This window comes from Phyllostomus discolor, chromosome 2 (assembly GCF_004126475.2).
Source record: "Phyllostomus discolor isolate MPI-MPIP mPhyDis1 chromosome 2, mPhyDis1.pri.v3, whole genome shotgun sequence".
Classification (NCBI taxonomy): Eukaryota; Metazoa; Chordata; class Mammalia; order Chiroptera; family Phyllostomidae; genus Phyllostomus; species Phyllostomus discolor.
In genome coordinates this window covers 141,309,114-141,331,111 of record NC_040904.2, presented here as the reverse complement: position 1 = coordinate 141,331,111, position 21,998 = coordinate 141,309,114, and the positions used below count along the sequence as shown (strand labels likewise).

Here is a 21,998-nt window from a genome sequence, read left to right as displayed (position 1 = left end):
TGAGCAATCTATCAGATGCAGAGTTCAAAACACTGGTTATATGGATGCTCAAGAAACTCAGTTAGGACCTCAATAGCATAAAAAAGATCCAGTCATAATCGAAGGATTCACTAATTGAAATAAAGAACAATTTATAGGAAAACAACAGTAGAATGGATGAAGCCAAATATGAAATCAATGATGTGGAACATAAGGAAGCCAAAAAACAAGAAATCAGAAACAGCAGAAGGAAAAAGAATCCAAAAAAAAACCAGGATTTGTGTAAACAGCCTATGGGAGAACTTCAAGCATTCCAACATTCACATCATAGGGGTGCCAGAATGAGAAGAGAAAGAGCAAGAAATTGCAAATGTATTTGAAAAAAATGATGAAAGAAAACTTCCCTAATTTGGTGAAGGAAATAGACATGCAAGTCTAGGAAGCACCAAGAGTCCCAAACAAGATGGATGCAAAGAGGCCCACTCCAGGACACATCATAGTTAAAATGCCAAAGGTTAAACATAAAGAGAGAATCTTAAAAGCAGCAAGAGAAAAGAAGTTAGTTACCTACAGAAGAGTTCCCAAAAGACTGTCAGTTGATTTAAAAGAAACTTGGCAGGCTAGAAGGGATTGGCAAGATATGTTCAAAGTCATGAAAAGCAGGGCCCTACAGTCAAGATTGCACTACCCAGGAAAGATATAATTTAGAATCAGGGGCAGATAAAGAGCTTCCCAGACAAGAACAAACTAAAGGAGTTCATCATCACCTAACCATTATTATATGACATGTTAAAGGTACTTATTTAAGACAAATAAGATCAAAACTATTAAAAATGATATGGCAATAAATACATATCTATTAACAATTCAATCTAAAAAACAAACTAAGCAAACAAGAAGAACAGAGAATCATGGATATGGAGAGTGTTTTGATAGCTGTCATATGGGAGGGGGGTGTGGGGGAATGGGTGAAGAGGTGAGGGGATTAAGAAGTACAAATAGGTAGTTACAGAATAGCCATGGGGATGTAATGTACAGTATAGGAAATGGAGTAGCCAAGGAACTTATACACATGACCCATGGACATGAACAGTGGTGTGGGGATAGCTTGAGGGAGTTGGGGGTGTCAGGTGTCAGGCAGGCCAAGAGGGAAAAATTGGGATAACAGTAATAGCATAATCAATAGAATATCAATAATAAAAAATAAAAATTTGTCTTCACATTTGGGAAAAACATCTGTCTTAAAGGGACTGTGTTAACATCTGGAGTTGATGATGCTCTACCAATGGTTGGCTGTAGCCTGTTGTTAGAAAAAAGAAGAAAGAAAATCCAGATGTTAGTGTTATCATAATACAGTTGTCTTTACCGAGAGATGCTTGCATCCAAAACTCTTAGAGATGAAATTTAGAAATATGGAATGATGTTAACCAAATTTCGTTAATTATGTCAAACAAAGACTAATTTACTCAAGAAAACCTGAACTAAAAGTGCATATATTTATTGCCAAATGCAGAACCCCCGGGGGCTTATCTGATGAAGAGTTCTCAAAAGGGTGTTTGAGCTTAAAAGAGACTTGCTAGAGTACTTTCATGAAAATGGAGAGCTGGAGTTTGCTTAGTGCTTAGACATGCAGAAGTGTTTCAGAAATGGGCCTACGTAGCAGACTTTTTTTTTTAACCACATAACCAGTTGAACAAATCTCTGCAAGACCCTGTAGAAAAGGTTTTGATATCAAATGAAAGATTTTTGGATTTTAAGGGAAATTGAATCTTTGGAAAAATCATAGTACAAAAGGAAATTTTGAAATATTTCCACAACTGCTTGAGTCTGACAGTGAAGGATATTTCCAAGTGTCTGATTTTATTGAAATGACCTAGAGGGACTGCAGGGCAAAACTAAACAGTATTTTCCCTCCTCTCCAACACAGTATGATTTGGGGAAGGCCCCTTTCTCTAATTCTGCTCAGCTGGAGATTATGTGAGCTGTGAGTCTGCACACTCAGACAAGCTTTACCGACCTGCCCCTAGACAAGTTCTGGATTTCTGCAAAGACAAGAAAAAAAAAATCCTTTAATTCATAGGAAAATAATGAATGTCTTGCCGCAGCTTTCAACTGTTTTCATATACGAACAAGCTTATTTATTTCAGGTAAAAATAAAATCTTTCATATCCTAAGTTCACCCCAGAACTGAGAGCATATCAACGCACATCATACCCAACACATGCAGACTAAGGATCTTACATCGATGTGCCCTCAGTCCTTCCCTCCTATCTGTTGTGCTGTTGTTGTAATACACTTCACTTTTACATATTATAAACCCTGAATATCTTCTCTATTTTTGATTTAGTCAATTATTTTAAGACCTGTTAAATATGACAAAAATGTCTTTTATATTTCCTTGCAGTTTAAGCCCTTCCTCGACTCCACTCCTTCGAGGAGATCTGAATTACTTATATCCTATTTCTTCTGCCTTAAGAACTTCCTTTAAACATTTTTTTTGTAGGGTAGATGTACTGAATTTCCCCAGTTATCATCTGAAAAAGCATTTTTCTTCATTTTTCAAAGTTAGTTTTGCTGTGCATAGAAATCAGAGCCACCAGTTTTGTTTTAGCACTTTAAAGATGTCACTCCCGTTACCTGGCTTGCACCTTTCCTGAGAAGTCTATTAGTCTCATCTTTGTTCTGTATATGATGTATCTCCCCCCCACTGCCCTTTGATTGCTTACAAGACTTTATCTTTGGTTTGCAGCAGTTTTAATATAATGTATTCAGTTTAAAAAAATCCATCTTGGCATTCCCTTGATGTTTTTGCAACTGTGGTTTGATGTGTCTCTATTTTTTGGAAAATTCTCAACCACTATCTCTTCAAACATTTCTTCTGTTTCATTTTAACTCTCTTCTCCTTCTGGGATTCAAATTACATACATATTAGACCATATGATAGGGTCCCACAGCTCTTATATCTTGTGTATTTTTTTTTGAGCTTTAGTTTGATAATCTCTATCTTCAACTTCACTGTTTCCTTAGCTGTGTCAAATCTGAGGTGATTTAAGAAGACATTCTTTAGCTCTGGCTGGTATGGCACAGTGGACTGAGCCTCAGCCTGCAAACTGAAAGGTTGCTGGTTTGATTCCCAGTGAGGGCACATGCCTGGGTTGCGGGCCAGGTGCACCCCCTACCCACCAGAAGGGGCATGTGAGAGCCAACTAACTGATGTTTCTTCCTCTCCCTGTCTCCCTCCCTTTCCCTATCTCTAAAACTAAAATTTTAAAGAAGGCATTCTTTATGGTATCATGTTTTTTATTCTACCCTTTCCTTTAGACTCATAGCTTCCATATCTGCTGAATTTCCTTATTTGTTCTCCACCTTTTCTGCTATAGGTTGTTAACACATTACTCTTAATGATTTTATATTATTGTGTTTTAAAAATGGCATATACCTTCATGATTTTATATTCACTATTGGATGGTTCCAATATATATACTATCTCTAAATTTGGTTCTTTTGTTGATTGCTTTGTCTATTGACAATGGGTTTAAAAGTATTTTTTTGATTTCTTCTTATACTTATTTCTTACTGCATAGTAGAGACTAAGGTAAATAGTATGTATTAGCTGGAATTGATACTCTTCTACTACAAATGCAGAGTGTTCAGTCAATAGAGTTAGGAACTGAGCTGGGGTTGGCTTGTGTTGTTGCTGTTTACCTTCTTTACACACAGCTTTTGAATTTCATTGGACTTCACTTGTGATTAGGGTGGGAATTAGTTTATCAGAAACTTTTTCTCAATGTTCTGCCTCTCCCTTAAGTCTTCTCTACTAGTTAATGTTTCAGAGTGGGTCTCCATGCTCTTGACCCTTCCCCAGCCATACACTTCAGAGGCTGGAAGAGCTTTCTGTGGTCCTGCTTTTGCCTCAGATTAGCTAGACCCTGTATCTCTTGCTTTAGGGATTAAGTTTTCTCAGTGATCCTGTATCTCACTCAGGTAGGAGACCTCCAATGTACTGGGACTTCACTTGTAACTTGGTAAGTACTGAATAAGAAACTCATTTTGTAGTATAATTTTGTCTCCCCACTCCCCCAAACAAGAATATCTTATTCCGTTCCTTTTGTAGAGATCCATTAAAAGTGAAGCTCCTATTCATTGAGGTGAATCTGCTCCACTTCATATTAATTCATGATTATGAACCTTCCCAATCCAATTCAGTTTCAAGAGTACAATCTTCCCTAGTATTTCTCAGATTGAGTGGAAACAGTGGTACTTTCCTGACACAACTAAAGGTTTCTCACATGCCCCACTGATACTGTAATTCTTTCCCCTCTCCATTAGTATAGTCTTTGAGGAAAAAACTTAGAAATGTTTTTATACAAATGTTTATGTTCCATTTCGGCCCAGGTGATCTGGACTTAAAACCTATAGGCCGGCAGCTCTGAGTTTACCTTGCATCCAAACCCACTGGAGGGCTTACTGCAAAGACTGCTGGGCTCCGTTTTCAGTTCCAATTCCGCAGGTCTGGGGTGGGGCCGAAGAGTTTGATGTTGGCATTGTTGGTCCCAGAATGTCAATTTGAAACTGTATGAATGAACTAGTTAAATTCATCTTCCCTTAATCCAAGGGAGTTTAGCGATAGTCACAGCCTTGGTATTTTTAGTCACTTAAACTACAGAACAAAATGGATGCATTTAGATGTAGTAGAGTCCCTACAGCATGCTGTACAATAACTTAAATTTTTTTTTTTCCAGTGAAGGAAAAGGGACAGCATGGCTTTTCTCTCAAGGCGAGCAAAAGCTGCTGTCTCCGCCATGACAGGCCTTTATTTCTATCTCATGGCACGTTACCTGATGGTCCTCATTTACTACGCCCAGGTTCACTTTATTTTCTAATTTTTTCTTCATTTTTCAGTTGTAGTTTTTAAAATATATTTTATTGATTATGCTATTAGTTGTCCCATTTCCCCCTTCACTCCCCTCCACCCTGTACACCCTCTCCCACCCACATCCCTCCCTTTAGTTCATGTCCATGTTTCATAAGTTCTTTAGCTTCTACATTTCTCATACTATTCTTAACCTCCCACTATTTTCTACCTACCATCTATGCTACTTATTCTCTGTACCTCCCCCCCACCTCTTCCCACTCCCCTGTTGCTAACCCTCCATGTGATCTCCATTTCTGTGGTTCTGTTCCTGTTCTAGTTGTTTACTTACTTTCTTTTGTTTTTGCTTTAGGTGTGGTTGTTAGTAATTGAGAGTTTGCTGTCCTCTTACTATACATGTTTTTTTTTTAATCTTCTTTTCTTAGATAAGTCCCTTTAACATTTCATAAAATAAGGGCTTGGTGGTGATGAACTCCTTTACTTTGACCTTATCTGAGAAGCACTTTATCTGCCCTTCCATTCTAAATGAAAGTTCTGGATAGAGTAATCTTGGATGTAGGTCCTTGTCTTTCATGACTTGGAATACTTCTTTCCAGCTCCTTCTTGCCTGCAAAGTAATTAAATTTGTTAATTTTAGAGAGTGGGACGGCAGAGAAATAGAGAAACATCAATCTATTTGTTCCACTTACAGATGCACTCATTGGTTTTTTTCTTGTATGGCTCTGACCAGGGATCAAACCTGCAGTCTTGGTGTACTGGGATGATACCCTAGCCACCTGAGTTACCCGTAGGGCACTGTGCAGTATTTTGAATACACTGCATGGAATGTCAGTGGCTTGAGCCTCAAAGGTAAGGAGGCAGTTGTCTTGGTTTTCTTAAGTTGTAAAACACCTAGACTTTCAGGACACTTGCCTTCCCACACCTATAGTTTTAGGCTTTTAAAAAAAATGTATTTTATTGTATTTTCCCATTATCATTTATCCCCCTTATATGCCTCCCCCTGCCTGCCCCCATCATTACCGGTTCTTTTAGTCTCTCTAGCAAGCAGAGAAAAGGTGATGTAGGCCCTGGCTGGGGTAGCTCAGTGGATTGAGCACGGGCTGGGAACCAAAGTGTCCCAGGTTCAATTCCCAGCCAGGGTACATTCCTGGGTTGCAGGCTATAACCCCCAGCAACCGCACATTGATGTTTCTCTCTCTCTCTCTCTCTCTTCCTCCCTTCCCTCTCTAAAAAAATAAATGAATAAAATCTTAAAAAAAAAAAAAAAGAAAAGGTGAAGTAAGGGGTTTGGCTACTTTTTTTTTTCCTGATGAAGTATATGGGACTGTTGTCAAGTTGCTTGTCTCATACAAAAAAATGCTTTGTTTTGATCTGATTTCCTGATAAATTGAATTCAATTTGTTGGCATGTGTCCTTTGCCCCAGCCACGGGAGGAAGGGACACAATCTTGTTTTAAAATTGCCATTGATGTTACTCAAGGTTTGATGTCTGTATGATCTTTTAAACTAGTAATGTAGGATACTGTACTTACATTTTAGGTTACCACAAGGGACTTTTGTATTCGAAAGACGATCAACTGATATGAGAATGCAGTATGTCTCAAAACATGGCCCCTGGACCAGCAGTATCGGCATCAGCTGGGAATTTGGTAGAAGTGGAAGTTCATTGGTCCCACCTCAAACCCTAAAAACTGAATTAGAAACAGGAGTGGGGCCCAAACTGTCTGAACAAACTCTCCAGGTGACCCACATTTGAGAACCACTGCTGTAGAGGAGTGATTAGGCTGACCATTCCCGGGACACTGCCAGGACAAGAAAAACGGTGAACACTGCCCACGTGGGATTACAGTGCTCTGATCCCTCTGGAACTACACAATGTTTATGGAAGCACACTTTAGATCCCAGATTTTGCTTTTGAAAGCAGAAATAAGGAATCAGCCTCTGAACAGAAATACTATAAAAAGTAGACAGCCCTTGCTCTTGTGGCTTAATGGACTGAGTGCCGCCCTGTCACTCAAAAGTGTCGCCAGTTCAATTCCCAGTCAGGGCACATGCCTGGGTTGTGGGCCAGGTCACCAGTAGGGGAGTGTGAGACAACCACACATTGATATTTCTCTCCATCTCTTCCCCCTCTCTAAAAATAACATCTTGAAGAGAGAGACAAATGAAGACAATGTATATTACATATATAGACTGATGGTAAAATCAACAATTAAAGTCTTTCCTGAAAACTGATCTGAAATGTTTATTTTGTCCAATGAACTGATATGCTTTTCTATAGTAATGATGTTTCTAATACTCCATTTTTCCATTTCTTCCTTTCAAGGAGCTCATAGTAAAATAAATAGCTCAAAACAAATTAAAACCAGAAAACCAAGCTATGTAATTTCTAATCCTAAATACTAGTGTGGTACTAAAAAGTCAGCCCCCTTTCCCTCTGGTTTTCCTTACTACTGGTTACTGTAAAGCAAGCACCGACACCAGAGGTGCAGTCTGGCGTGGAGTGAGAATGGGACGGGCAGGACTCAATTTCAGACAGGAGAGGTGCAATTGTAAAACTCTTATGCAGAAGATCATTATGTAACTAGGTGAGTCTGATGTGAAGGCTGCTAAACCACCCAGATGAATGAAGGAAGTTCTCTGAAAACTACCTCATATCTTTTCCCCTGACTGGTCCCAGAAATTTTTAAAAAAATTAGGTATTTATGGTAACTGTAAAATTATTCCAAAAACTTTGCTTTAATATATTCTAAGAAAAAACAATACTATTTAACTTTTTAATACTATAAGATTGTTTGGAATGACTAGTTTTCGACATTCATCTAATAATCCCAGTAAAAGTACATTATATGTTCCAAAGTAAATCAGTACTGCAAAAAGCCACAATTAATGTAATTTTTTCAAAGCAATAACATACTTGCATTTGTTCAACATCTATCCACCAAGCTCCAAGAACTATTCAAAGAACTTTATACAAATATGTCATTTATCAGAAGAAATTGTGCTTGAATGGTTAAGTAATTTGAGCAAGCAATATCACACAATTATGAAGTGGTGAAACTGAAATTTACATTTAAAGCTGATTGAATCCAAAGCTCTTTCCACCATGTCAGGTGTTTGTAAAAATGAGTACCCTGTTGATTTTGCAAAAGTACTCTATGGATCTCACAAAAGTTTGGTTCAATTGGTTGCTAAAATGCTCTTAAAATTTACAAAAACAATACACTTAGACACACGCACAAGTGAAACACTGGAGAGCACGAATTGTCTACTCATACTGCCACGTGTTCTCATTTTTGTTTTTCCTGCCCTGTACTTGCTTTTGATTTTCTTTAGGCGAGAACGTATTCACTCACATAAACTAAGTACTAGAGCACAGGTTTAGTGCAGTTATTATAAAAGCAAGTGCAGAGAAGGTGAATCTGCTCAGCAATACTCTGGCCCTAAAATCCACAGTAACAAGTAAGGAAGTCATGCTGTCTTACAGAGGCCTATTTTGGGCACTTTCTTTTGGAGTGGGATGTTATCTAAGGGTAATGTAAATACACATTTTGTCTGTTTTACACATTGGTATTCCACACTTTTTCACTGGAGGGAAAAATTTGCTAATACCACGGTACTATTAATGTTGCCTATCTTGGGAATTAAGCTCTAATCAATTAAAAAATGTTTCTGAAGAGTGCAAAAGAAGTTCTTTTGCATGTAGGTATGTGAAAATCTTTTACAGACTTATGATGGTCTACTGGCCATAGTTAGAATTTATACCAGGGAATCAACTAGCTGCTTGGGCAATAAGGCATTCATCTTTAAGTCCCATTATAGTGCAAGTGGTTTAAGTAATATTAAGCCCTAACTGGATGTGGAGGTGAGGATGTGGGATGAAAGAAAAAATGTGGAAGGAAAAAAAAAATCAAGAAACACATTTCTCAAAGATAATCAAGCATTTTAAGCCTAAAATATAGCCTCATATGTAACTTATGTAATTTCATGTAAATAAGCCATCAAACTGACTGATACCATGGGAAAGTCCTGGATTAAGAAGTGGCATTAAAATATAACCACTATGACCACCACTAAATTGGGCTAAGAGCTCGACTCTGTACGAGGCATGGGATATTGCATCAGTTAATAGTCTATACATCTTAGCTTTCTCACATATAAAATGTAGATAGATAGACTTTATTTACCCAGTCTGTTATAAGGATGGGGTATCCTACTGAAATGGACTTGTATCAAGACTAACCTGTAAGAAAAATTCAGTGTGAAGAAGGGGAGAGAAAGTAAATCTTTTCCACTACCACTCTCTCAGACCCGTAAGGACAAAGTAAGGCCCTATTAGCTGTTTATTATTTGGGGCAGAATCTACTTGTAATGTTCATTTCTTCAAACTTCACCCCCTTCTTTCTCCACAGCCTTCTAAAATAAAAATCTGGTAAATTTTTGTGACCTACATGTTTACTGGAATTTAACCAGTGAAAAGCTGGGGTGCTTAGCTCCAAAAAGCTTATATCTAATAAACTTCAGACAACTTGTACTAAAATTACTATAAGATAGTTCTTTGTTACCTTCCTATAGAATCTTAAATTTCTCACTCCTATGTTTTTATTTTGAATTTATTACTTTGTAAGTCGGTCATTTTGTAGGTATGGAACAGCAGTATGACACTCTATACCACCTGCCTGAGAGAAAGAGCGTTCTGTTGTTTGCATAACACTTAACTCAAGAGAACCTTTCCAAAATGAAGGTCGAGAAATGTACTCAGCAGCCCTTACATGTACGTTGCCCCTGTTGAACATGCACCCTCGAGACACACAGAGGGTGTGTCTCGCAACATAAAACATGGAACGGCACACAACAGATTGCTTATCAGCCAGCTTTCATCTTTGCAACCAAAGATTTTCATTAGCAAGATACAGCTAAATGGATAGTTAATAACTGTTAATGGAGTTTGCTCTATATTCTGCTTATAGTAACAAAGTGAAAGACAACCTACAAGGCTATTACGTCCTATGGGAAATCCACAGGCATAGTTTGAGGAGAATCTGGCACTCTGGATGTATTCTCCTTACAGCAGACTCAGTGAGTGTTGACACTGGGTGTCATGACTGTTTCAGATTAGCCAGGAAAAACTAAGTGGTAATAAATCTTCAAGCAAGAGAAAAAAGTAGCCTAATGGATTAATGAATATCTACTTTACTTTTTATATGACTATGCTCCTAGGTAGTTCTATAGCTGCTTTTCATTTGGCTTTGAAGTATTTGCATATGAAATTATTTTTATGGAGGACAAACAACAATAGTACAACCTATCATTCTGTGAGTATGCACAGGGTAAGTACTAGGAAGCAGAAAAGGATAATTAAATTCTTGTATTAATTTCAACACAGGCTTACTACAAATCTTCTACCGAAGCTCCCAACTGAAAGCATCTCTTATCTTACTTACACATGTTAGTAGACAGAGGTTGAACAAATCAAGGTTGGAAAATCATCTAATATTTTACATTTCAATGGAATATTATCTTTACATGTATTCTCAAGCCTATGTTTGCAGCTAAGAAAAAGCACAGGTTTAACTTAGAAATCACATGTTTATATAAATAAAATCTTGTGCTACAAAGCCACCATCTTGAAACTCACTGTTACCATTATTTTTTTACCCAACAATCATAAAAAAACTAGTTCTCAGGTTCTGCATACAGACAGCTTTATGTAAAATATATAAACATTTGTCCAAATTGGTACACAGATTGCATAAATATGGCGATTAAGATTGCATTTACAGATGTGCATGTACAATGTTATGCAAATTATCACAATATTACAATTTCAAAAATTACGCAAACTGGAATCAAATGAAAGCAATTAGTGAAAAAATACCCATGCAGAATTTAAATATCTCAGAACAAAATTTAATATGTCTCAGTAAAAGTTCACACATTTAAAATAGTTTTATTCATTTTATTTGTTATATGTCAAAATACATTTTATTTCCAAATAGTGGGTTTTGCAACTAGTTTCATGCAGAAACAAGGTCTGCTCAATACTACCAATAAAATCAATATAGCACAGTAGCTGTTCAGTTTTAGATACAAAGAATAAATAACCTAAATACAAAACACTAAAATATTAGAAACATGTATTTAATCATTCTTCACAGGCATCCAAACTTCACAAATACAATCCTTAGCATGCCTAACTGTTGTGCAACCAGAACATGTTGCAGTCACTCAAGCTGATCAATTATCTGTATATTTTATGTCCATATAAGACCATGGAAATTCTCTATATTCAGACCCACCACTCATACAGTTCAAATATAACCAAAAATAAAATTCCCACAACTATCCTTGTACCTTTAAAAATCAAGAATCCTGAGCTTGGTAGTAAGAGCATAACCTTATATCTTCATAAAACCAATCAAGAGAGAGAGGACTTAAATCCTGCTTACCAAAACACCTTTTCCCAACCCCAAAGTAATCTAAAATAGGCAGTAGAACACAATGACCTTTTAAAATGATGGGGTACAAATTCACATTTAATATAGTATACAATACAATCAATCATACAATCAGCTACTATAAGCTTTACAATGTACAATTTATTCAAATGGCTGAACTGTTCAGTGGTTAAAGAGACAGTTATGTGCCAGAAAGATGTAATAATTTTTGCATGGTTTAATGAAAATATAAAAGCTATTTGTCCAAATAAAAGCCATTTCCACTATGTACTCGGTTTTACTTTTTTTTTCTTTTTTTTAAAAAGGCCACTGAAATGTATAAAATGGTCTGAACATGACGGTGGTATCAAAGTCAATGCCTCTTCACATGGCAATAACAGTGCATTTAACAGGAACTCACTGGTACGTCTGCAAATGATTTCATAGTATCACTTTGGCTAGCACAACAGTTTTAGACAGCACTCAGATAAATATCAGTATGTGAAATGTGAAGTAATTATCTTATACAACTTTAATTATGGTTGAATACTATCAAAAACTGAAAATAAAAGTAAAAGCACTTTACAGTAGGAAACTTTTGTAAAGATAGGGCTCCACATAATGTGTTACTTTTAAAGTCTTTATATCATCACATTGTTAGCAAATTTTGTTTTTAACACTATTATGGAGTAGCCTACTTTGCATTATTAGACATTTGAAATAACAAAAATATTAAGCATGCCATGTGGTGGTCTAAAAATCAAAACAATACACTTATTTATATATACAGCATCACTCAGTACCTGCTAAAATGAATGTGAAGATTATAGAATCTAACATCTTATACTACAATAGTAAAAAACAAACAAAAAACAAAAAAGTGACCAATGAAGGCAGAAAATAGGACTTAAAAGAATCTAATTTCAACGGACTTTAAAGCATTCATATAAGAAATAAATGCATATTGCACAAACAGTGAAAGCAAATGTTCCACCAAGCAATTCAGTTCCAGGTGGGGGATAACACCGCATTAGCCTAATACATGACAACGACCTCAGAAGAGCAGTGTTCTTTTCTGTAAATGAAAAAGCTGTGAAAACATAGAAGAGTCTGCCACATGAAGAGTTAAAAGGAAAAACATACAAACCCAAACTTAGATGTAAAGCAAAAAAAAAAAAAATTTAAATATCGAAAAACTGGAAACCGTGGCACATCAAAAAATGTTGAATAACTGTCTTCTGTGTGAGCTGAAAGTTTCTGTTGACACAAAAGTATTTATGTACAACTAAGGCTTACTGGTTAAATATCTGAGGCAAATCTGGCCTTGAACACTTTCCTTATATGCTGGAGCTGTAAACAAGTTTTCTCAGTCTTTAAAAAAATCTTCTCAGCAGCTGCGTTAACATGAAACAATGGTCTTGATACGAGGAAAAACCCCCCCAGAAAATTAAACAAAACAAAACTCCAAGACAAGAGGGCATTTGGCAGGATATCCGAAAATGACAGTCTCCAAGGACTCTTCCCAGGCTTCCAGTGACTGTCAATTATGGTCCACTGGCTTACTAATAGGTGCAATTCCATTATTTGCTGCTTTTTAACAAATTCTATTTGGAAAGTTTACTTATAACTCTGATCAAGGCCCCATTTTCATCCTTTAGCCTCTGGTTGTCTGCTTTAAGATCTGGCAACATCTATGAGGGGAAAAATAAAAAGTTTTGCTTCAATAAAAAGATAAAATATTATTCTTAATAAATGTTGTATTTTCATCACAAGACATATGAACAAGCTTTGTCAGTTACATATTTTTCTAGTGGGTAATACTTATATCAGAAAGAAAAAACCAACCCCCAATTTGTGAAACTATAAATGATGGAATGAAAGGCTTATTCTCCCAAAGTTACCAACTGAAATGTACTACATATCACTTTATGTTATGATGCACAAGCACACCGTATTAGAGCAGCCAGGAAAATGAAGCCTGTTTCTGTTAGGATAAAAGGGAGCTTCAAGGGAGCCCCTTTAAGAGTTCCTGTCAGTACCTAAAGCTTTTGCTTAATTTACTCAAGACTCAAACAATAATACTTACATTTCACCAGAAACCAATGTAGTTGGGAAAGTTCTGAGGGCGTTAGACTTGTTCCAAACTATTAAAATTCTTTAAAGGATTAACCTATGGTACTAAGTTTAAGTGACTAATACAATGTCTGATCCCAAAATAGGCGCTCATTAAGTGGTAACAAAGCAATTATTACTATTATGAGAATAAAATAATTTATAAGCCAAAGTACTGAGCCTATATTTATGAAAATATCAAGCATGGAAAAAATAACCAGTTATTTCGAGCAAACAGAAAAAAACACCCTCACATCCTCAAAATAAAAAAATCTATTTTCTGTTTTACAAACTGAAGGAAGGGGTGGAAATGTTCTGTTACCTGAATTTTCTACTAAGAATCATTTAAATTACATGTGCTCTGCCAGATTTACTACAAAATGAAACAGCTTGTATTCTGGACATTAAAGTATGCTTTCCAAGATATCTAGTAAAATAGAAGCAAAATCTAATTGAAGTTGTTTAACTTTATGTGGACCCAATCAATTCTTACCTCAAAATGTATGGATAAAATATACAGTAATCTGAAGTTTATGTATTAAGATACCTCTGTAGTAGAGAACTAAGTGAATAATTAAAGATGGCTTTGAAAGTGACATTTTGAAAAACAGATAATGCATGCTTAATTTTCAGCTTCAACATTACTATGTGTAAAATACATGTTCCATTGTTTATGTTCCATTTTCTTTCTAATTAAGAATTTTAAATATAATGGCTATATTTTAAGCCCTAAAATATTTGTAGAACCAAAACGTGCATTAGCTTAACCAAAGTGCAGACAATTCTTTTATTTAAATTACAAAGTAATTTCCTGTTTATTGTCATTTATCAGTTTAATATACAATTAGTGACACTTTCTAACATTCTGAGAAGCCATGCATAATTAAAGTTATATGATAAGCTCCAGACAAAATGGCATTAATTTGTGAAAGTGAACTCAAGACACGCTTACTAATACAAAAACACCTGCCTGGCTCTACCCAGAAGAAATGATGAAACTAGAACTTATAGGTTCACAGACTGCAGCTTCCTACAGAACCCTGAGCGCTTGGCTATCACTCTTGTCAAGGCCCTATTCTCAGTCAGCAGCCGTTCATTTAACTCTCTCAGAGTTTGAATTTGCTTTATTTGATGCAGGTTCTGCAGGAATCAGAACATAAAGAAATAAAAAATAAAAAATAAGAAAATGGAAAAGAGTACAATACAGAGATTCACAGACAAGGAATATAAGAAAACATAATTCTTAAAAAAAAATTCCATGAGATTTACAAAGACAGATAGTGTAGCCTAAAATTCCATAGAAAATGAAATATATAAACAAACAAAATCCAATAAATCTGTCTTCAAAGACATTCAATAATAATGTCCTACTAAGTAACCAAGTAATTTAATAATAAAACACTTAAGTCTTGTAATTCTAATTCTTGGGCACGATGTTCCTATACATTAATTCCTTAATTCATACTGTGATAGAGATATCTTATGCAAGACATTGTAATAAGAGTTAATGAATCAACTATGCTATTTTTCTTTTTCTGGAAAGTGTTCCAACGATCGAAACAAACAGTTATTTCCACAGGTAATGCAGAGCTTGATAAAATACAGCTTTATTTTCAAAGATGAGTATTTTTATAGTGAAAACCTTCCACCATTTTCTCTCCAAGAAACAGAACATGTGGATGTGAAGAATAATAAATCCTGAATTGTATAGTGACTATTGTCTAATTTGTTCTATATCTGAAACATCAAAAGTGCCATAAAAATTGATTAATAAAAAGATATGCATTTAAAATATTCTCCTAGGCCACCTAAAACCTGGATTTTGGAAGAGAAGCACAGATATAGGTAAATCATAAACTGCATGAAGAACTTTGAGAACAATTACTGTAAACATAGCATCAATAATAGTACTGTAAAACTTGAGATCATAAACAGCACTACCTCTCATAAGTAGAGTGGTTTACTTACTTTGAGCTCTTCTTCCATTTCAGATATTCTTCTTTCTAGAGCTCTTCGCTCCTAGATCAATTTAAGGGACCAATATTAATTACATAATTATTATATTCTTATATCCTCTTCTAAATTGTGAAATAGTGCCACTTTAGAATCAAAAATCACATCAGGAGCAGTGTAGAAAAATATGTGATGCCAGTGATGTGTAAAGAGCTTTCCAAAATTCGAGAGAAATAAATATAAAGGTCATTATTTCCATTACTTTCTATAAGCTTTTTCTTTAAAGCTTTGTCTTTCTGGTATGATGCTACATAACATATTCAAACTACTTTTTTTTTAAGCTCACGTTAAACTCAGAGGTAGAATAAACCAATAATGAAGATTGAAGATTGTATAGAAAAGAAAAAAAAAACCCTCACACAAAGATGCAATTAATTCTACAGTGATAGAAGCAGAAAAGCAAGAAGCAAACGTGCCTAAAACATTCGTACCTTAAAATCTGAATAGGATTGAAGAGAAGTTCATTTCTTCCACCCAAATTATTTACTAGCCATTATTTACCCAACTGACTTCATAGCTTTGTATTTAGGTTGATACTGTGTAGCATTAATGCAGTGAATGTAATGAAGAAGCAACTGTAGCATTTATTTTATTTTAAACTACCTTGTTTCAAAGAGTGACAGGCAAATGCAACATACATTATTGCAGTGTATTGTTTTTCTAGGGTGTTACGCAAAAAGCAAGCAGCAATAATTAATGTGCTATAAAACTTTGGTTAGGTCATACCGCCCAGAAGATACTGACTCTTGCCGGTCACCTTTCAGATACAAACCATTTAAATTTAGTTTAATCACACTGAAATTATTTCCAAGACATACTTTGCCAGATTAATAATGTTCTTATTTAGTGAAGCAATACATTTACTGTGTTAATGTTTTTTAAGGTTATGTAATTTTAAAAAACAGATGGAATCCTAATAGTCTTATAAGTATCACATTATTCTATTATCAGCATGTTTAAGCATTATTACATAGACAAAAATGTTTCTATAAACAGACCTCTCTCTAAGTTAATGATATACCATGACAAATTCATAAAAACCACTGCACTTCTCAAAATACTAGGGCATACAGTACCATATTTAATCCTCGTAATTTTGTGAAATATCAGAAATAGCATATTTCTTCCAATTGACAAGTAAATGCCCCATCATCCTCAATTCTACTGGGTGACTTCAAGGTTTTAACTACTTAGTGGTAAAGACGAGAACACCATACCAAATTGCCTTGTTGCCAAATTGACAACTGTAAAGTTACAGGCAATTTCTTATGTCTTGACAAACTTGATAACATTAAAAAATTAACAGTAAGGCACATGTAAAGTGCTTAGCTCAGAACCTGCCTAGCACATAAGAGAGTGCTGAATAAATGTTAGCAGTTATTATTATTTTTATAGTCAATTAATATTTGACAAAGGAAGCAAAAAATAAAATGGGGTAAAGAGAGTCTATTCTCTAAATGGTGTAGGGAATACTGAACAAATACGTGCAAAAAAAAAATGATATTAGACCACCTTCTTATATCACTCAGAAGAAGCCATTCAAAATGGACTGAAGACTTAAATGTTAGACCTGGAACTATAAACACCATAGAAAAAAAACATTGGGGCCCTGGCTGGCGTAGCTCAGTGGACTGAGTGCGGGCTGGGAACCCAAAGTGTCCCAGGTTCAATTCCCAGCCAGGGTACATTCCTGGGTTGCAGGCCATAACCCCCCGCAACTGCACATTGATGTCTCTCTGTCTCTCTCCCTCCCTCCCTCTCTAAAAATAAATAAAATCTTTAAAAAAAAGAAAAAAAACATTGGCAGTAAAATATCAAATAGCTCCCCCCCCCAAAACTTGATTTCATTTCTGACTTTTTAAAAAACACTTTTTGGCCCTGGCTGGTGTAGCTCAGTGGATTGAGGGCGGGCCTGCAAACCAAAAGGTTGCTGGTTCAATACCTAGTCAGGGCACATGCCCGGGTTGTGGGCCAGATCCTCAGTAGGGGATGTGTGAGACACAGCCACACACTGATGTTTCTCTCCCTCTCTCCTTCCCTTCCCCTTTCTATAAAACTAAAAATAAATAAAATTAAAAAATATATATTTTTTATTGTGGTTCAAGTATAGTTGTTTCCAGCAGTTACTATTAATACTATGATTACCAATGTCTGTTAAACTGAGAGTGAATTAGCTACTTTGTAAATTCATCTGCATTTGACAGGCAGGAAAAGATCATGTAAAAATGTCAGAATATGAAACCGTGTATTGTATGCCTAAGCTTAAATAACACAAAGGATAAACATCGAAATATCAATTATCTCTCAGGACAAGATTGTGGGTAACTTATTTTTATCTTTTGCTAAAATTTTTGTGATAAACATTACTGTTTTCCCAAGAAAAATTAGAGTTTTTTAAAAAAATGTGACTGTCTCAAAAATAATTTTTGTAAGTCCTATATTTTCTGTTATCTATTATGTCTTTTAATCTCAACCATTAGAATGCAAAACAGAGAAGTGAGTGGTTTTTATGATTTCTCCATCTCAGATATAAAATTCAGTAATAGTTATTGTGAAAGAATAATATAAAATTTAATAAAATAAATGATTCTAAACTTTTAGCAATTATTAGTTATGACAACAGTTTTTAAAATGGCCTAGAACAGTAATTCCTAAAACTGCTTATTCATGATAAAACAAATAGTTATTTCAAGGTGCAATTAAGTAAATGGCACAGACATTAACAGACTTTGCTTATATATTCTGTATTTTAGTATCATTTCTCTATCACTTGCTCACTCAGAAGGGTAAACAAACAGCTACTTTCAAATGGAATGAAAGAAAGTGTTGTTATATCAACTGTTCCTGATTATTTTTATTCTTTGATCTAGAGCAAAGATACCTAGGATGTCACTTCTTCTCTGGCTGTAACCTTATAAGTCTAGCCACTGTCCACTTGCATTATAGATACTCTTAAAGCTCTGGCCTTTAACTTTTGATCATTTATACATCCTCAACTGCTCAGATTATACTTCTAGATACTTCTAGAAGTATACTTCTATACTTCCTTTGGTTCTGAGCAATAGTAATGATAAATGAAGAGAAATACAAGTGAATATAACAGTCATATGAAAAATTATAGAAAGGCTTAAAAATGGCAAAAGCATTTTCTCTTAATCATTTTTGTTTAAAATATTTTGCTTAAGTTAAATATTTAAACTCAGAATAAGTATTAAACTTAAAAAGAATTTGAAAATTTGATATTCCCCAAAGCTTTATAAAATTTATTTCAAGAATGGAAATAATTTTAATTTTGCAAACAATTAAACTAAAAGTATACATGATTACAACATTTCTAGTATATTACAGAAAATCAAAGCGATAAATGACATCGCAAAAATACCAGATTTACTATCACAATGTACACATTTTAGAATCAAGCCAAGATATTTTTTAATCTATTAAAAGAATAATATGGTAAATTAAGTCTTATTTAATGAAGCAATGTCACACTTACAAAGAACTGACAGAACTCTTATAAAGAAGGTAAGCTAGACAACAGTCTAACTAAATTAACGAATATTAATTTAAAACCATTAAAACTACCATCCATGAAAAACTAAAGGGAAAAAACCTACCATTGCTTACACAAAACAATAAAGTGGGAAAACTGTATTCAGTAAAATGGACACATACCCTTTTTTCCATTTCCAATAGTGACCTATCAGCAAACCTTTCTTGTCTCTGCAAGAAAAGTAAGAAATATATGGAGAACAGTATGCAAATACCACATGGTTTCACTCATATGTGGAATCTAATGAAAAAATTGAACTAACAAGCAAAATAGAAAACAGACTCACAGCAGGATGATAGCTAAGAGAGGTAGGTGGAAGTTAGGGGTAGAGGGATTGAGCAAAAAGGAAGACTCATGGACACAGTGTGGTGACTGTAGAGGGAGGTATAAGGGGACTAAATGGTAATGGAAAAAATACAATAAAAAATTAAAACAAAAAAGGCAAATATATAAGGAATATAAGTGTAATGAAAAGGAAGGGACCATCATTTAAGTTGCTTATTTTTTATAAATCAAATTCAGAATTTCTATTATGAAGAGACTGTTTCAGCTAATTCTGATTTATTTTTGACATTTAAAAATTTATATTTTAATTGCTACAAATGTGAAACAAGGGCTAATATACCATTTAAAACATGTAAATGAATCCTAAAAAAAGCACTTAAAAGATGGAAGAATTTAAAAATTACATTCAAAAGCACCGGAAAGAAATCAAATAAATTGAAGAATGTCATCAAATAGAAGTTAAATAAATTTATATAGAAAATTAGTATTTTACTGGGATTTTTTCATATAGAAACATTTTATTTTTATTTTAAAATTATATTGTATTGATTATCCTATTACAGTTGTCCTGATTTTCCCCCGTTGCCCCCCTCTACCCAGCACCCTCCACTCCTTCAGGCAATCCTCCCACCATTTAGCAATTTTATGATTAATTTGCCAATTTCTTAGGTAAAAAAAAATTAATTAATATTTTAGTAAATATTCTAGTTAAAGGTTATGTTAAAATTACAATTAGTAAATTTGGTGAAGTGACATTTGACAAAGTTCACCAAACCATTTCCTGATACACCAGCTTCGTCCCCTCTCTGGAGACTGTACACGAAGGAGGGTTGTTGGACTAAGGCAGGAGGTAAGGATTCCAGAATCCACTGGCTAAATACTATCAAATATACCTAAACTTCAAGATTACTCCTTAGGGGACTTTTGGCCAAGATGGAGCCGTAGGTGGACACACTGTGCCTCCTCACACAACCAAAATTAAGGACAACAAAAACTTAGAAACAAAAAAACAACCAGAACAGACAGAAAACTGAACTGTACATAAGTCCGACAACATTCATCCAGACCGGTAAGAGAGGCGGAGTTGGTGGCTGGTGGAGAGGGGCTGTGGCAGGAAAAAGCGGTGGCTGGCAGACCCCGGACTCCAGGAGGCAAGGAGCAGACCCAGTGAGGCTCACAAGACAGCTAGCTGTCTGTAGTCACACATTCACACACAGATAAACTAGGTGAAAACAGGCAGCAAGATAGACCTCACAACCCAGGGACCCAGCACCGGGAAATAAAGCCTAAAAGCACTGACTGGAAACACTTGTGGGGGCTGAGATGTTAGGAGATTCCCAGCATCACAGGGAGAGTTTACTGGAGAGACCCACATGGTTCTAGAACATACACAAGCCACCCACCTGGGAATCAGCACCAGAAGGGCCCAATTTGCTTGTGGGAAGCGGCAGAAGGTACTGAAATCTAACAGAGAGCGAAGCAAGTGCCACTGTTCCCTCACTAACCCCTACCCCACAAACATCGTCACAACCCAGTGAATGGGTTGCCCCGTCCTGGTGAACACCTAAGGCTCTGGCCCCATACATAACAGGTGCAACCAGACCGCCCCCACCCAAAAAAAGGTTCAAACGGAAGAACAAATGAAAGCACCAAAGCTAATACTTTTAAGTGATCAAGAGATAGCCAACCCATCAGATGCACAGTTCAAAGCACTGGTGATCAGGATGCTCACAGAATTGGTTGAATCTGGTCGCAAATTACATGAAAAAATGAAGGCTACACTAAATGAAATGAAGAAAAATGCACAGGGAACCAATAGTGATGGAAAGAAAACTGGGTCTCACATCAATGGAGTAGACCAGAAGGAAGAAAAAAACATCCAATCAGAAAAGGATGAAGAAACAAGAATTCAAAAAACAAGGAGAGGCTTAGGAACCTCCAGGACCTCTTTAAACATTCCAACATCCGAATTGTAGGGATACCAGAAGGAGAAGAGGAAGAGCAACAAGTGGAAAAGTTATTTGAACAAATAATAAAGGAGAAATTCCCCATTCTGGCAAAGGAAATAGACTTCCAGGAAGTCCAGGAAGCTCAGAGAGTCCCAAAGAGGTTGGACCCAAAGAGGAACACACCAAGGCACATCATAATTACATTAGCCAAGGTAAAAATGAAGGAGAGAATCCTAGAAGCAGCAAGAGATAAGCCGACAGTCACCTACAAAGGAGTTCCCATCAGACTGTCAGCTGATTTCTCAAAAGAGACCTTGCAGGCAAGAAGGAGCTGGAAAGAAGTATTCCAAGTCATGAAAGACAAGGACCTCCATCCAAGATTGCTCTATCCAGAAAAGCTTTCATTTAGAATGGAAGGACAGATAAAGTGCTTCTCAAGTAAGGCCAAGTTAAAGGAGTTCATCATCACCAAGCCCTTATTATATGAAATGTTAAAGGGACTTATCTAAGAAAAAGAAAATAAAAAATATGAACAATAAAAAGACATCAAACTCACAGTTATTAACAACCACACCTAAAACAAAAGCAAATAAGCAAACAACTAGAACAGGAAAAGAACCACAGAAATGGATATCACATGGAGGGTTAGTAACAGGGGAGTGGGAGAAGGGGAGAGGGGGAAAAGATATAGAGAATAAGTAGCATAGGCAATAGGTAGAAAATAGGGAGGGCAAGAATAGTATGGGAAATATAGAAGCTAAAGAACTTATAACACATGGACATGAACTAAAGGGGGAG

At 35.6% G+C, this 21,998-nt stretch overlaps 1 protein-coding gene and 1 long non-coding RNA gene across 7 annotated transcripts in view; one reads left to right on the top strand and one right to left on the bottom strand.

The window, feature by feature from the left end:
* The first annotated feature begins 3,012 nt into the window (after positions 1–3,012).
* Positions 3,013–20,855, top strand: LOC118499001. Its single transcript, XR_004901504.1, has 4 exons — positions 3,013–3,022; positions 8,224–8,230; positions 8,540–8,541; positions 20,732–20,855. It is a non-coding gene; the product is annotated as an uncharacterized LOC118499001 (long non-coding RNA).
* The window catches only part of PPP1R12A (protein phosphatase 1 regulatory subunit 12A), a 135,801-nt gene continuing 124,337 nt past the window's right edge, over positions 10,535–21,998 (bottom strand). For 5 of the 6 annotated variants that reach the window (XM_036018641.1, XM_028532687.2, XM_028532689.2 and 2 more), the window contains 3 exons: positions 19,089–19,136; positions 15,369–15,419; positions 10,535–12,979 (listed from right to left, as the gene is read on the bottom strand). In XM_036018641.1, the coding sequence (XP_035874534.1) occupies positions 12,893–12,979; positions 15,369–15,419; positions 19,089–19,136 (186 nt within the window). In that variant the 3' untranslated portion in view covers positions 10,535–12,892. Of the gene's footprint in view, positions 12,980–15,368; positions 15,420–16,139; positions 16,171–19,088; positions 19,137–21,998 lie in introns of all 6 variants that reach the window. The other variant, XM_036018640.1, reaches the window with a different exon arrangement.